The sequence below is a fragment of the Tympanuchus pallidicinctus genome, unplaced genomic scaffold (genome assembly GCF_026119805.1).
Source record: "Tympanuchus pallidicinctus isolate F22 unplaced genomic scaffold, pur_lepc_1.0 scaffold3, whole genome shotgun sequence".
NCBI lineage: Eukaryota > Metazoa > Chordata > Aves > Galliformes > Phasianidae > Tympanuchus > Tympanuchus pallidicinctus.
This window is the reverse complement of record NW_026294747.1, coordinates 53,239,569-53,255,362: the sequence shown is the minus strand read 5'-3', so window position 1 is coordinate 53,255,362 and position 15,794 is coordinate 53,239,569. Positions and strand designations below refer to the sequence as shown.

Below are 15,794 nucleotides of genomic sequence, written 5' to 3'. Positions count from 1 at the left end.
CTGAGAATTCTGTTCTATAGTGATGAACAGGAAAACTCCTATTCTGGAGGGTTAGAGCATCGTTTTTCCTCCTTGTCTTTTCCTTTAGGACAGTATTTACTAGTTAGCATCGTAAAAGATGAACTGCCCACTAAATGGCCTTTCTGGGTAGTGCTGGCAGAAGACAGCCCAGTCCTGTTAACACCAGCTAGTTCTTTGGTCTTTGTACCACATGTCTCCCACTTTCAGAGGAGGAAGCAGCAGCAGCTGGTTCAAACATAAGTCCCAACCTCTGTTTGATGTGCCATGTGTGTCTGCTTTGCAATAAACCTCAACTGGGATTTGAACTAATCTCTGTTCTTGTGCACAAACTGACAGAAACTGCAGGACAGAAGCTTGGATGGTTGTGAAGTGGGAGAGAAATCTCAAGTAGTTATCAAGTTCTGTGTGGATGTGGCTGTCTTCCCTTGGCAGGTTCCTGTGTTCAAGTAATTCTTGAAATGGAAACTCTGAACATCTGCAAAAAAGAAGGATTTTCAATCTACAGTGTGTATACTGGGGAAGCAGAAGAGTCAGCAATGAAAATACAGCTTTAGGTCAGAGCTTTTCAATACTTTTCCCATTTCAGAATTGGGCTATCAGATTCTTTGATGCTGTGCTGTGTTTATAAGGTTCTAATTAGAAAGGCTTTCTGTGGTTTTGACTATCCATGAGATTATGGTGATAACCACAACTCCTGGTTAAATGATATAGAGTCTTCATAAAGGATTTGTTCATAAGATAGGATGTTTTCTGGCTTGGAAAATAAACACCTTAGCTTAACCTCTGTTTATTTTCAGTCAATGTGAAGAAGCCTGCTTTGGGTACAGATTGAAAGAGCTCTTGCAGCACTGCTGGAAAGGATGGGTGCATGTTCTCCCTCCGCCTTCCATTTACTTCATCTGATTTTTGTGTTCCTTTTCTAAAACCCCCCAGTACTACTTGCTGGTAGGATGTGTCTAGGTGACCTTCACCCATGTGGTTATGGCAGCAGCAAGGTCAGACTCCACTAGATGAGCTACTGCAAGGTGCAGCTTTCCCTTACTGCTGTTACAACGCCACTGTGAGAGCTAAACTAAAAAAAAAGCCTTAGAATAAAATAACTGAAACAGAAACTGCTGTTCTACAAAGGTTTGTGAAGGAGTGAGTTCTCTCCAGCAGAGCTTGCTTTGTCCTTCCTCTATCAGGAGCTGAGCACTGGCCAGGGCTGCTTGCTGGATGCAGAGGGTAATGGCAGTCAATGGTATGGATAAGTAGCTGTTGCAATGGTTACGTTTAATTGTCCTAAAGGTCTGTGTGGAGAGACAGAGGAGGATGTCTCTGGCTGGGAAGGCAGGCCCAGGTAACTACTGCCAGGTGCAAATGTGTGCAGATGTCTGCTGCTGGCATGAGCATGTGTTAGGCACAAGTGGAGAGGGGGGAAGTGGAAGTGTTTAACTTTGTGGTTGCTTTTACACCTAGCTAGGCACAGTAAGTACCCCATAGTTACAGGTATCTAAATTTAACCATGAATGCAGACAGCTCCCATCGCTGGGTAAAATTACTTGCTTGTTTTTGTGACAGTATTTGAACTGTTGGTTTGGTGCTTTACCAGAAATTAGAGGCTTTTGAACGTCTGTGTCTTCTTAAGTGGTCTGGAGCAGCTTTGTTCTGTAAAATGCTGTCCACACACAGGAGGAAAACACAAATTCTGTAGGCAACTCTCCAGAACGCAGAACAGGAAAACTTCTGCACTGACATCGTGTCCCATGACACTGCCGGTGTGGGGACTGATGCTGTGTCGGTCATCCAGTCCAAGGGCAGGCTGAAGTGAGGGCTTAGTGAGGGCTGGCTGCTGGCAAGAAGGTGTGTTTGTCAGCAGTATGCTGTCACAGGGATGAGCTCACACACTGTGGTGTGGTTCGTGGAGTTGCTAGAGATTTGTTCTATGGGACGTGGCTGTGTATTTGGATCGGTCAGATCATGTGATAGATGGCCTCCACGAGGTGTGCTGGGCAATCCTGCCCATTTTCACTCCAGGAAGCATCAGGAAATGGGAGAGCAGTTAGCCGGAGGGGTTGATTGCTTGTTAGAAGCACTGCAGGCCCTGCAAAGCTTAGATTTGTTAGAATTTAATGTGAAGTGGATGTAAGCATGGGCAAGGATTACCTATAAGATGTGCAGCATCTGAAGAAATTGGTACACACTACAGTACTACAGTGTGGGAAAATGTGAAATCTGAGAAATGCTTTAAATCTTAATGATGTACATAATGGTGTTTAGGAAAAAAAAAAGTTCTTAAAAAACAAAACCTACCCACCAAAACTCAACTGACTCATGGCGTGTGTTTTAATGGAAAGTGAATCATAGGATCGTATTGCACTGTATGTTAGTTCAAAAAACAGTAACTAAAGGGTCCTTATTTGGATGATTGGGAAGGGAAGGGTATTCCCACCTAATGTGTGTCTGTAAGTTGGAAGCTGTAGCACTGCATAATGTGTCGGTGGATGGAGGCCAAGAGAAGGCTCAGGTCAGGCTTGGCTTGTGATTCACCAGTGCAGGCAGAGACAACGTGAGCCAAATGGGGAACATGTTCTCTTAATCTCTGGTAAATGGGAGATTTGATCCTAAGAGCAAGAGCTGCTGGGCTCCTAATGGAGCAGTGGTATGAACCAAGCTGGAGACTGGGCTGCTTTTTTAGGTAATTTGCTTACAAGCACAAGTTCTGAACTCCAGCACTGGGGATTTTGCCAACTGAGGTTTGTGGCTTTAATTCAGAAAAGCTCTTATGTTTATGCTTACACCTAGATCAAGGAGATGTTCACTTGGATTTGAAGGTGGCAAATTCCAAAATAATACAAGGAAAGTTCATTTTTATTTTTATTCTCTCATGTGAAGTTTGGGCTCAGTGAAGGAGCTGGCTCTTTATCTCTCTCGGGGAAGAGGGATGAACTGGTTGACCTCTTGAAGTCCTCCTCGTCATGTTTTCCTAGGGCAGATAACAAGGCTATTGAAATTGTGCAATGATGATTGAATGTTGGGAAGGGATATTAAACCTCCGCGCGTCAGCTCTCACTTCAGGAGATCAAAATGACATCTTGTGTGGGGAAAAGAGGCCAATTGCCTCACAGCTGCAGGGTTCCTCCATCTTGCTGTCATGTGTTTCTGGTTGCCCGCTGACAGGCAGGATGCTGAACGAGATGGACCGATGTTCTGATTCAGTCTGGCACTTCCTGTGGTCCCCTGAGTTCTGTTGACTTCAATGAGAATTAAATACATATTTAAGCACTTCCTAAAAGGGCAGGCTTTTCTATGCCCGTGTCTCTGAGCAACTGCTTGAAGCTCAGCAGTGAAAAAGGCATGTTTCTTTTAAGTGCTTGAATCAGCCATACCACATCCTTTTTCTGTTTTCGTGAGAAAATCCTTATTTATAACTTGCTTCCATTTTAAAAATAAATGTAAGCTGTGTTACGGGCTGACCTCCGTGTCACAGTTATGTCATCAGGTCTGAAGTTTCCCTTTAGTGCCTGTGGAAGGGAAGGGACACGTACTGGAATGACTGGTAGAATGCAGCAGAAAAATGTGAGCTTTATGGCTGGCTTTGCTTCAAAACCTGTGTGGCAAGAATACTGAGAGGAATACATCATGTGTGTTGCATCCCTTTGAAGTGGCTGGGTTGTGCAGTGCAGGGATGGCTTCCCTTATCTCCACTCCTACAAAAAGGACCAGGAAATATGCCTGTGATGTGGGATTCCTACACTTCAGGCCTTGATCAGGCTGACAGGTTTTTTTGTTTTGTTGGTTTTTTGGTGTGTTGTTTTTTTTTTTTTTCAGTGGTTCATCAACAAAGCCATTTGAAAGCAGGGAAATGCCCTGCCCCCTTTTAGTGGGTAGATGAAGTGGTAGAGTAACAGCTGTGTTTGGGTACTGCTGCTGCTCAGCAGCTCTGGGATGATCAGAGGGCTGGGAAGTTTTCAGACCGCCTGCCTCTTCCTGTGCCCTTCTATCTCTGCAGATGGGTTTGGCAGTAGCTGGCTTTTGTCCTGTAACACCTTGCCCTCGAGGCAGGAGTCCTGCAGCAGACCCCAGCTTGTGTTCTCAAGATGCACTTGTTAGCGGGGCCTGAGCCTATCCCTTGGAAAGCAACTAACTTGAAAACTGAATTTCATTTATTTCTTCTGAGGCGAGCGTGGCCCAGATGAGGCTTTGATCTGGGATACTCAGATGAGTCTGACTTGTTCTGCACAAGGGTCCCAGAAGCCAGATGGCTTTTAAGCTTCGATTTTCACGTCAGATGTCTGCTGCTGTATGGGAATGACTTTCTTGATTGAGAGCACAGCTTTGTGTTTTAAGAGGGACTTGTTTTTTGTAAAATGAGCTTTACTTGGAAGCTGTGATGTGGCTTACCTAAACCTTGTCAAAAACAAAACAAAACAATTTTGAGATGATGGGGTTCTTAAATGCTTGCAGCTCCTGAGGTCTTGCTCTCTAGAACTATAAAATATTATCTACCCTTTGGGAAACAAGCTCCCTAGAGAAAAAGGAGAATGGCACATACTGCACAACACATGGTGATACAGCAGCATAGCATGAAGTACTGAAGGTGCATGAGCACCAACAGTGCTTGCTTTGACTCAGCACTGCCCTGTAGAGATGGTCAATCTGTTGCATGCAGTTAGATTTTCAGAAGTTATTGCCTGAAGAGCTGTGGGTGTTGATAACTCATTAGCCTTGAGCTTCTGGTCTGCTTATGCCTTGTGAATCAATGGGTTGGTGGCATGTCTCAACAGGAAGAGGAGGGAGAGAAAGGTGGGAAGGTGCAGTTATTTCTAAATGAAGAATGTAATCTTCAATTGTGGTGACAGTTATGCACGATGGCACGAAACCTTTGTTGCTTTTTGTTGCATAGGGACCCTGCAGAGGGATCGCATTTTTAAGAACCTCACTCGGAAGCGCCAGCGGGCCATGCGAAGGCGAGTGCATCAGGTGAATGGGCACAAATTCATGGCTACCTACCTGCGACAGCCAACCTACTGCTCACACTGCAAGGAGTTCATCTGGTAAGAATGGATCGATAGTAGTGGTGCAGACTTTCCAATCCTTTCATAGTCTGGCGGTGGATGTGCCGTTCCAGATGCTAAACTCATCAAGGGCTACAAAAGTGATTGCCCTGCCCACCAGGATTGGCAGGATGCATTTACACTGCAAACCAGAGTCTTCTGCAGAGAGGCCAGAGCTGATGTCTAGGTTGGTTGCAGAAAGCCAACAGGGAGAGTGTGGAGACAGGACAGTGTTCCTCACCTGTATGTGCAGATGTTATTTCAGGAAAGAAGTAAGCTCTGCTTACTGGGGAATACAGAGAGAAAAAGAGTTTGAGCTTGAAAAACTAGTGAAAATGCCAGAGAACATAAAAGCCAGCAAAGGTGTAAGGTGTGGGATGATATGTGAGGGGGAGTAGGCAGAGCAAGAAGAGAAACTTATATGTCTTAAAAGAGTGCGAAGTGGGAGAGAGAATAAGAGCATGTGGGCTGTTGGGATCAGTTTAAATAAGTGTGATGGGTGTTGTAATACAGTATTTTAGAAGCTAGAGTGAGAGGGAATGTGAGGAATAAATGGACATTGACAGCATTGCACTAAACTCTGGACCTGACAGTGCTTTGCTGTCACCACGCATGCCCATACTGAATTGCACCATTATTGCTGTGCTGTTTCAGTCCAGGGATCTGGTCATCTGGGATCCTCTTGTCTTTTGACTCTCTTTTCTGTAAGTGGTCTACAGGTAGGCTGGCTTTCTGATGTTAAATTATGTTCATATTTTGTTTTGAACAGGGGCGTGTTTGGGAAGCAGGGATACCAGTGCCAAGGTAAGGTGCTCAGCTCTTGTGCTCTGTGTCTGTCAGCTGTGCTGTCTCAGGAGTGCTCCCCCTGCTGCTGCTTACAAGCCTCTCCGAAATCACCACTCATATTCTCCCACATCCAGCTGAAGCCGAGCAGCTGTCAGGCTGTTGCCTTGAGTGCCTGCAGGAGTAATACCCATGTTCATGCAGACATACAGAGATCTGGTTGCTGTGTTTCACCCACAGTGTTCCCCCTGCACAGATCCACTGAGTTGCACCTGAAATGTGCAATGCCTGACTAGGCTTGAGACCCAACATCCCTTCAGTGCAGTGCCTGACTGGTACTGAGGCACAGTTGCTCTGTTTGAATGGCCACCTTATTCCTGTCTCTCCCTCTGTGGCTAAACAAAGTGAAAGTAGGGATGTGACTTCAAAGGATAGTTTCATGGCCTGGTGCAACACTTCATCCTGAATGCGTGTTTTGGCTAAGTAGCTGTATAGATGTTTGTGGTCCTCATTTGCACCTAATTATTGTTCCTCCTTCCCATTTTTTTGTGGTAAGAAAGAAGAGCTACTCGCTTCACAGGTGCATGGTCACTCAGGCCTTTTAACACAGTCTCTTTCTTGTGCAATAGGTATCCTGCGTAAAATCTCTGGGAGAAAATGAATGTTATTTTTCAGACCCTTGTGAGTGCAAGCTTGAATCAACAACAAACAGAATAGTGTGGAGCTCTGAAATGTATCTGCAACTTAGAGTTCCCATTAGAAAACTCCTTGTATAGTCAGTAGCTATGGCTCTTATTGGTGACTGCAGTGCATGTTGGGTTATGGAGTGGAGGAACCCAAGTTCATTCCAGCTGAGCCAGCTTCAGAGCTGCAGAGAACCCTGCTGTGCTTTAGGGCTAATTAGCCCTCTTGATGAGGCCTAGCTGATTAACCAGACACAGCACTATTCTGCTGCAGTTATCCCAGATCCAGAGCTGCACCGAGCCTTACCAACAAACTAATTGACAGCATTCATCCAGTGGGAGAGGCACCGTGTTACTGAGATGTAGGGATGGCTTTTGGTATCTCAGACCTGTGTTTGTGTGTGTTGTATGAAATACCATGTGATAATGTGCAACGGCAGTTTTCTGCGTTCATTTTACGGTGTTGTTTCTGTGAGCATCACCCATATTTTATGGCAGCTGCGAATGATCTGGTGCAGAATCTCTGTTGAAATGGGTTGAAGATAAATCTCCGTGTCTGTTAGGAGATTTTGGAAATTCTGAGCCGCCTGATTATTTGTCATGTCTTTATTGTGTCCTGATAATATAACTGATCCTTAAAGAAACCCGTTTCTGAGGTGATGTGTCCCAAGTCTTTTGACAGCTCTGTTCAGCATGCCTCTTTTATTTCCTAGTGTGCACCTGTGTTGTACACAAGCGCTGCCATCATCTAATTGTTACAGCTTGCACGTGCCAGAACAATACTAACAAGAACGATCTCAAGGTAAAAATGATGTTTGTTATTTTGAGTCATCATAACTCAGGATTGTCTGGGTGGCTGGGCATTTTCCCATAATGAAACTTATTCCGTGTGCCTTCGTTCATGGATTTAAAGCTGACAAAGAATGGTAGGGGTATGCATCGCTACCATTACAATGGGCAGGTTAGTATCATCTGGTTGTTCTTTTGTTAATTCCACTAAGTAGTTGGACTAGTATATAATTTAGGAAGATTCTTCATGCAAAGACATCAAGATATAGCAAAGCGACCATTGTCCTTGATAATTTATTTTCACGATTGTCATCATCAAAATTTAGGACCCAGTTCTCAATGTGGATTTCTCTGGCTTGAAAATCCAACCACTGCTCTTTGTTTTGCCCTTTTATTTTTTTTCTCCTTGTAATTTGAAGTGCCCATGTAGTCATTGCATCATACATTTACTCTACGAAATTATTTATGTTGTAATAAAGAAACCCTTGCATGACTTGCATTTCCAAAGGTTGTTTTTTTTTGTGTGTGCTAGTTCTGGCTGTATTTAACAGGAGTGATGTCCCTACCTAGAACTGCACTGTGTATTGCGTGTCTCATTTCTATAATTGGAAATTGTTTAATAACTCTTTGAGGAAAATTCAATTGAAATGTTTGTAATTGGGAGGTAGTTCTATTATATCCCATGTGGAAACCGTCTTTGTGGCACATCCGTGCGATTGCCTTTCCTCATTGTTTCTTAACTTGGAACTGCTGAGCTAGGCTTCCTAAGATGACCCCTTGACAAACCAGATGGAAGTAAGCTAAAATACTTGAGGCTAAAGTGCAGTTCAGTGGTCAGTTTTGTCACCCATCTTGTAGGATTGTGAGTGGTTTATAACATATCTGAGTGTTGTGGGCATGGTGGGGTTGGGTTGGCGATTGAACTTGGTGATCATAGGGGTCTTTTCCATCCTTAATGATTCTGTGATTCTAATTAAGCTACTTGAAAAGATGACAGAGATGAGGAGGAAACGCTTTAAACTTACTGTTTCAGTGGCCCCTTCAAGCATTGTTAGGCCATGGGTTGTCACTCTTCCAACATGTGCTTGTTGAAGCACAAATTAGGAAGTAATGAAGAAGTTAAATGGGAATGGGTTCTTTAAGATGATGTAACATTTTCTAAGGTGTCTTTGAGATCAGAACAATCCCCAGTTGAAAAAAATATAAGGTTATAAAGGAGAGCAAGCAGTAAAGCTAAATGTGGATCTGAAGTGAACGAGGAAGAGGAGAAAAGAAATGAGAATTTTAGGAGGAAGCGAGAAAATTATTCCATGCTAAATCTAATAAATAGATAGTAGATAGTGATAGGACAAGAGGGAATGGTTTTAAACTCAAGGAGGAAAGGTGAAAATAAGATGTCAGGGCAAGTTCTTCACAGAGAGAGTGGTGAGGTGCTGGAACAGGCTGCCAGAGAGGCTGTGCATGCTGTGTCCTTGGAGGTGTTCAAGACCAGGTTGGAAGGGGCCCTGGGCAACCTGGTTGTCAGATCTGGAGGTTGGTGGCCTTGCCTGTGGCAGAGGGTTGGAACTCAAAGATCCTTAGGGTCACTTCCAACCCAAACCATTCTATGATTCCTTGGCTCTTATAAAGTCAGTGGTTGGACGTAAAGTTAAATGTTTGCACATAGTATGTAAGTTCATTATTTGGAAACTGGTTGGTTACAAAACGCTGTAGCTGCAATTTATATTTGGCACTTGAGTATGATAGGTTTGTGATGAAGTAATCTTCACTTCCTAATTCTCAGTTTGTTGTAAGAATGTAAAATTGCCCTTTTTAAAATCTGCTTTGTCAGATATTCTGGGCTGCCAGGCAAGTAAACCAGGGCAGTGAAGTGGTGGATTGGGATGTTTTGTGGTTTGCATTCATTTTCATAATTCTGCAGTTAAATGTTGATACGTAAACAAACATCAGTATATGTGTATACTTGAATATTTAAATCTGTGCTTTTCTTCTGGTGCCTCAGGTGACTGAACAGAGGTTTGGCATCAACATTCCTCATAAGTTCAGCGTCCACAACTACAAAGTCCCAACATTCTGTGACCACTGCGGTTCCTTGCTCTGGGGAATTATGCGACAAGGCCTACAGTGTAAAAGTGAGCAGCTTCTTACTATGGTCTTTTCACCAAAATGTGTGTACTTTAGATAGACACTTGATGCAGCCTTGATTTGTGCAGCCTTCTAGAGGAATCCAAGCAGTAGATATGCATCTTTGCCAGAATTACAGACATTCTGCTCTACTTTTTAATCTCAGATTTGCGGGACATTGATTTTTTTACTCTCAGCACAGCTTTGGTCAATTTGTATTGTTGAATTGTTTTTTCACGTGTATTACTTCTGCCTGCGTTAATTTTTCTCTTTACTTGGGAGTTGATTAAATCTGTCACACTGTTAATTGATGACATATCCATGTTTTTGTTTTGGTGTTCTGAACTGTAAAATGGAATGGGTAACTAACGATTTCTGTTTGCCTTCATCTTCCACAAGAGGGTGTACGTGTGTCTATGAATGAGAGCAAGAAGGTTTTTGGTTTCCCAGTGAACAGTGTAACTTTAAGATTAGATATCTGCAAATGGAAAGGAAGTTTAATGCTAATTCTGTAGCATTATAAATCCTAATTTATAGGCAGGCATAGCTTCAGTGGCGTTTATATACTTCAAACATGTTTGAGCTTATGAATAGCTTCAGGTAGTGTAGCACCCTACTTGGAGAATTTGAGTATGCATATCTGCTTTTTGGGAAGTTATTCTGTTGAGTCTTACATCAGGAGCAAAACTACACTCTTTTTTCAGGCCCAGTGTAGAATGAGGTCAGTATATTTCCTGAAGCAGAACAGTCCATTGCTAAGTTATTTTTTTTTTTTAACTTTAGAGCCTCCTAAGTTAATCTAAGTGTTCCTTTGCTTTTATTTTCCACCCCTACCATCACCTCTGTCAGTCTGTAAAATGAATGTCCACATCCGATGTCAAGCAAATGTTGCACCAAACTGTGGGGTGAACTCAGCAGAGCTTGCTAAAACCTTGGCGTGCATGGGCCTGCAACCAGGAAGCATTTCCCCAAATTCGGTGAGTCTTTTTCTTTTTTCCTCCTCTGTTTTTAAACATTTACAAAGGAATCCAGTTTGTGTGAGTGTAGGAAAAATTGGAGACTTCAATTTACAGCAAGTGGCAGTGGGCTGCATGAATAGACTGTTGTTTGCTGGCTCTTGTGGCAAAAATTTCCCCTGGAAAAGGAATGTCTTCTACCCTGGTGGGGGCATGATGTGTTTCTGGTTTAGTGGGAAAATACTGGTGGTAGGCAGGTGGTTGGACTGGATGATTTTCAAGGTCTTTTCCAACCTTGGTGATTCTGTGATTCGATATCACTCTCTAAATGTCACTTCGTTTACATTTCACAGCAGCGTGACTCCACTGACTCTTTCATGGTCGGTGTGTTTCCACTGATGATGATTTCCACTGGTCAGTGTAATTCACGCTATGCCTGTCTTCAACCTTTCCACAAACACAGATGCACTGTCTGAATGTTTTACTTGTGGTAGAGCAAAAGAAGAGCTCAGCAAGAGGCCTGCATTCTCTTCACAGCTTTGCTGCTGTTTTTGAGTAATTTGGGGCAAGACTGTTTCATTGTTCACCACAGTTTCCCCAGCTAAAATCTGAATCACTGTCAACACATCATTTTCTCTGATCTCTGCTGTGCAAGTTAGAGTCTTAGTGCGATTGCTGCTGCAGTTGGGACCTACATGTACGATTTCTGGCTGTCAGTATTTAAGGCATCCTAAAAATCCAGCTGTTGTATATATGAATGTATTTGGAGAATTTAAAACATGCTATAGGAGCTTGAGAGAAAATGTTTATATGCAGTATTAGAAGCTAGGGCTGTTATTTAATAACAGGTCACTTTCCATGAAGCTTTCTTTGCTAGTTTTGAGTTTGAGACACCAGTAGCTCTTAATAAAAAGTTAGACGTTTTTATTTGACCTAAGAAAGTAAATTCAAAATGAAATGGTGTTTGCCAGACATGGTTGATCATGTGAGTCAGCTCCACTGATGGGCTACATCACTCTATCTCAACATAGTGTGCTCATTAAGCTGTGCTGCCCCTTTTGGCTTCAGTTGGTTCATACAAAATCAGACTTGCTTATTTTCCTTCTTCATGCTGTCGCATTTCAGGGTTCCTTTATTCTTGGAATTGTGAGGAAGTACAATCCCCACACCTTAGTTTTGTGAAAATCAGCACTTGTTCACATTCATTGCTTATGTAATCTGTACAGCAAAAGGAGAACAGGAAACAATCTCCTCTTATTACATGTAAGCTTAAGGTTTTGTTTAGTGTTCAGGAGGTTAAATTGGAGAGTTTTGTTGGCTGTTGTCCTGAGTGCTTTTGCTGCTGTCTGCGTGGCTGGGGCTAGCGTTCCTGTAGCAGCAAGGCAGGTGGTCTTGTGCATGGAAGGAACATTGCATTACACCGGAGTAATCGCAAGGTGGAGCTCAAGAAGTCCCTGTGACTTTGTTCGCACTAACAAACTGAACAAAAGTGCTTTCAATTTCTGTGTATTCTCATACTGAGTATGGAAAGCTGAGAACTGAGGACAGTGAAGGCTGATTTGGTCTTCATTTAGGGCAGGAACGTGAGCTGTTGAAAGGCACACCAGAACTGAAAGTGCAGATGGACATTGCTAGCATGGATGTGAACAGTACTCATTTAAATGTGCAGCAGTGGAAGAAGACAGCTATGGGAAAGAAAAATACTTTGAGGTTCGGATCCCACTGAACTCCATGGGCTTTTAGTGAGAGGTTTCACATCGGGTGGAAACCTGAGAGAGTCAGATGAAATCTTTTCGGATTCCAGATTTCACCATTGCTTTTCATATTGCAGAAATGGTGTAGGCCTCTAATGTTTGATGAGACCTCATTTTCCACACTAGTCCTATTTTTATGGGGAGTGAGGCTGGAGAGAGGCAGACTTGTCTCTTGAGTCTGCTGTGGGATAGATTACGGCTTAAAATGCCTGGGTCAGGAACCAGTTCTGCTGTCTCAGCACATCTCTGCACAGTGATGAGGATGGCTGGTCACACGTAGCAGCTGTGTGGGGTGTCAGTACTCATACACATTCTATAGTGGCCTGGCAGTGCATTTGAACAGGTCCTGCATGCCTACATTGCTGACCTGTGATCACATCAGGCAAAGTAAAATTTCTATGCTGATTGATATTTACTTACTCTTTTCCACAGAAACTGGCTTCAAGATCTTCTTTGAGACATCAGGGAAAAGGCAGCTTGAAAGATAACAACGGGGTTAGTGAAAGTTCAGCGAGTAAACTTGGGATCAAAGACTTGACCTTCCTTCGTGTATTGGGAAAGGGCAGTTTTGGAAAGGTGAGTGTTGTTTGTGGTTCTTTGGGGGAAATACTCTCTTTCTTGTTTAAGAAGCTCTGAGGTATGTGAAATTACTTAATTATGGGACACGCAGGTTGCCCAGTGGGCTGTGCTTTGTAAGCTCTGTGTGACAAGGCTGCTTAGAGAATGTATGGAGAAAGAAAATCTGATAGCAGCATAAAGAATGGGTTATCACAAAATAAAACTAATACAACAACCAAAGATGCCATGTCCCATACCAAGCACTATGAGTGTGTGCATTAACACTAATTTTAGCAGCATTTTTTGGAGCATATGAAAACTTTTCCTTTAATAGAGCCAAGGGAGTAGTTTCAAACACAGCGAGACTGGGGTTTTGTTTCTCTGCTATGCCACAAAGCCAGTGTAAAATATTGCACATGGAAATGACAACTGGGATGGATGGTCTGCATTGGCACAGGTGTTTGACCATGGATGATTTTGAGCATCTGGCCCCAAAGCAGGCATTGGAGTCTATGGGAAGAACTCTGTTGCAGGCAGAAGTGTTTGTGTCATTGCTTGTGCACTGATGCCCATGCTAACTGTCTGATTCACTTGCACCCACAAGCCTGCTCACAAGATAACTGATCTTTCTAGTGTGAGAAGGTATGACAGCCTCTGTATTGCTCAAAGAGACCAAGGGCTCAGCCCTTGTGACTCATCCCTTCTTTTGGTTTAGGTGATGCTTGCCAAGATGAAAGAGAGTGGGCAGCTCTATGCAGTGAAGGTGCTGAAGAAGGATGTCATTCTCCAAGATGATGATGTTGAGTGCACCATGACTGAGAAACGCATCCTCTCCTTAGCAAGGAATCACCCATTCCTCACCAAGCTCTACTGCTGCTTCCAGACTCCTGTAAGTATAGCTCAGGCAGTGGAAAGCCACATTCCTGATACTGCCTGGCATGTTCAAAGTAGGGGCACTCTCCTGTGTTTTTCCCACCTGGAAAGAAGGAGAAAACTCTCTGCTCAGGGGTGAGCTGTGGACCTCTAATATTTGTCAAACAAAATCCTGGTGTTCTGTAAGCTCTCTAACAAACTGGTAGTAACAGGGAGGCCTGTGTTTATATATTTCATAGAAGCGTGTTTATGCATGGAGTGCATAATGCAAATGCCTGCAGACCTGTTGTGGGATCTCAGGCCCTGCTGACCTCCTCCCTGAAAGTTAATAGCACTGCTTTTGCCTTGCCTGCTCTGAATTGAATGAAAGATCCTTCTTGGATTAGTGGTGGGGATCTTACTGATACGCGTAGACAGAGTCAAATCCTTATACAGTCAGTATTTATTTGCGTGCATGTAAGACAAAAGACAGCACTGCTGTCACTTGTGATATGTATACTTCAGTGGAAGACTACGTGCTGCCTGTGGGGCTGGGAGCCTCCTTCTGCATGTGTGCGTGTGGGTGGGAGCTGGTTGTTGATGTAGGTGGTGGAAGGCAGAATTTGCTGTGAAGGTGGCAGTGGCCACAGCGTTATCACAGTGAGGTAAGTTTGGGAGACCCTGAGCTAAGCTTTTATGTAGGACCAAAGCATTTTCACAGCAAAGCTCCAATAGGCTTTCTGGGCTGACTTCCAGTTGCTTTTTGTCTTTTGGTAAATGCTATTAGGGTTTGTTTTCTGCTTAGAAGAGGAGGGATGAACTTGCCCTTTCAATTGCAGCTTCACTCCTTTGTAAACCCAATGTGCTCAAAGAAAAAAAGGAAAAAGGAAAAGGAGAAGATATTCAGATATGTTCTGCCACCCACCTATTTCTCTTCTCATTGGGATGATGCAACAGCCAGTTATTGAGTTCAAGAATTGTGCTCATTTAGGGTGGAGCCCTTGATGGACACTCATGTACTAGAAATGAGGTGTTGTGGATTTTGTATATACAGCTTGTGTAGTTTCACAGAGCAGTTGTACTGTATAACAGGCAATGCATAAAGCTCACTGTGCCCTCTTGTAGCCAAGGAAACTGTTTAATAACATGAAGAAGCAGGGCCCAAATTTTAATGGCCTTACTGAACTTCTCCTGTAAAATATCAACAGTGTCACATATTGATGTGAGCAGTTTGCGGTCAGAGCCAGGACAGCAGCATTTCTGCAACCTGTTGCTATGGTCCTGGGCTGTGTATTTTCTGTGAACTTAGAGAAGTTTTAAGGTCACTACTGGTACTACCTGTCATGTTCAGAGAAGGGATGCAATCTGCTTTGAGTGCAGAGGTCTGCTGGGCTGTTGAGGTAACTGAAGAGTCTTTTGCAAACGGAAGAAAGGGGAGAGCTTGGCTTGTTTAGGCTAGCAGATTGAAAGCAACAAGAGGATTTGATTGATGCCTGCAGATGCCGCAGAGGAGGGAAACAAAACTATCAAGATGCTGGCTGAGATTGAATGAATCTAGACTGGCTATGGATACAGTTAGACTGGAAATGAAAAGGAGGTTGCTAAACGGTAGAAGAGCCTCGAACAGGAATTTCTGGACCAGCTTCTCGTCAGAGGAGGGAAGGGAAGAATCCCTCAGTCCTCACTGCCCTCAGCCTGGTCAGTCTCTGAAAGGATCCCAAAGGAGTGGTGCTTGTCATAGCAGGGCCCTGCTATTTCCAGTTTTCCTAGGTAACTCTTTTACTTGAGTCCTGTATTGTTTCACTCTCCGGACTGATAATTTCCCTCCAGTAACAAACAAAAACAGAAACAAAGGAAAGTTTGTTTTAGACTCATGTGCTTCATTGTGTCTTTTGTCCATGTTCTTCATACAGTGACACCCACCTCAATCCAGAACAACCAGATTTAAATTGCTTATAAAGATGTAATTAAATCCCTTTGCTATAATGAAGAAATGATTGCAACAGCCGAGTTGCAAATTTGTGGCAAAGTGCTCCCAGGAGGGCTTAAATGGGGCTGATACAATACGAAGGGTTTATGGTTGTTCTTTACGTGGCATTGGGTTATCCCCTCTGTTAACACTTATTTGTTAGAAAAAACACAGAGAGAGAGAGAGAGACAGAGAGTAATCACTAAGACAGAATGTTGGCCTGAAGCTGTGTTTAAACATAGCCAAGCTAATTTCTTGTGTTTGGAGTT

At 43.3% G+C, this 15,794-nt stretch overlaps 1 protein-coding gene across 2 annotated transcripts in view; it reads left to right on the top strand.

Moving 5' to 3' along the window:
* PRKCH (protein kinase C eta) overlaps positions 1-15,794 on the top strand; it is a 131,450-nt gene that overhangs the window by 36,538 nt on the left and 79,118 nt on the right. For both annotated transcript variants that reach the window (XM_052696103.1, XM_052696102.1), the window contains exons 3-9: positions 4,907-5,057; positions 5,827-5,861; positions 7,237-7,325; positions 9,315-9,444; positions 10,286-10,413; positions 12,579-12,722; positions 13,420-13,593. In XM_052696103.1, coding sequence (XP_052552063.1) covers positions 4,907-5,057; positions 5,827-5,861; positions 7,237-7,325; positions 9,315-9,444; positions 10,286-10,413; positions 12,579-12,722; positions 13,420-13,593 — 851 coding nt within the window. The remainder of the gene's footprint in view (positions 1-4,906; positions 5,058-5,826; positions 5,862-7,236; positions 7,326-9,314; positions 9,445-10,285; positions 10,414-12,578; positions 12,723-13,419; positions 13,594-15,794) is intronic.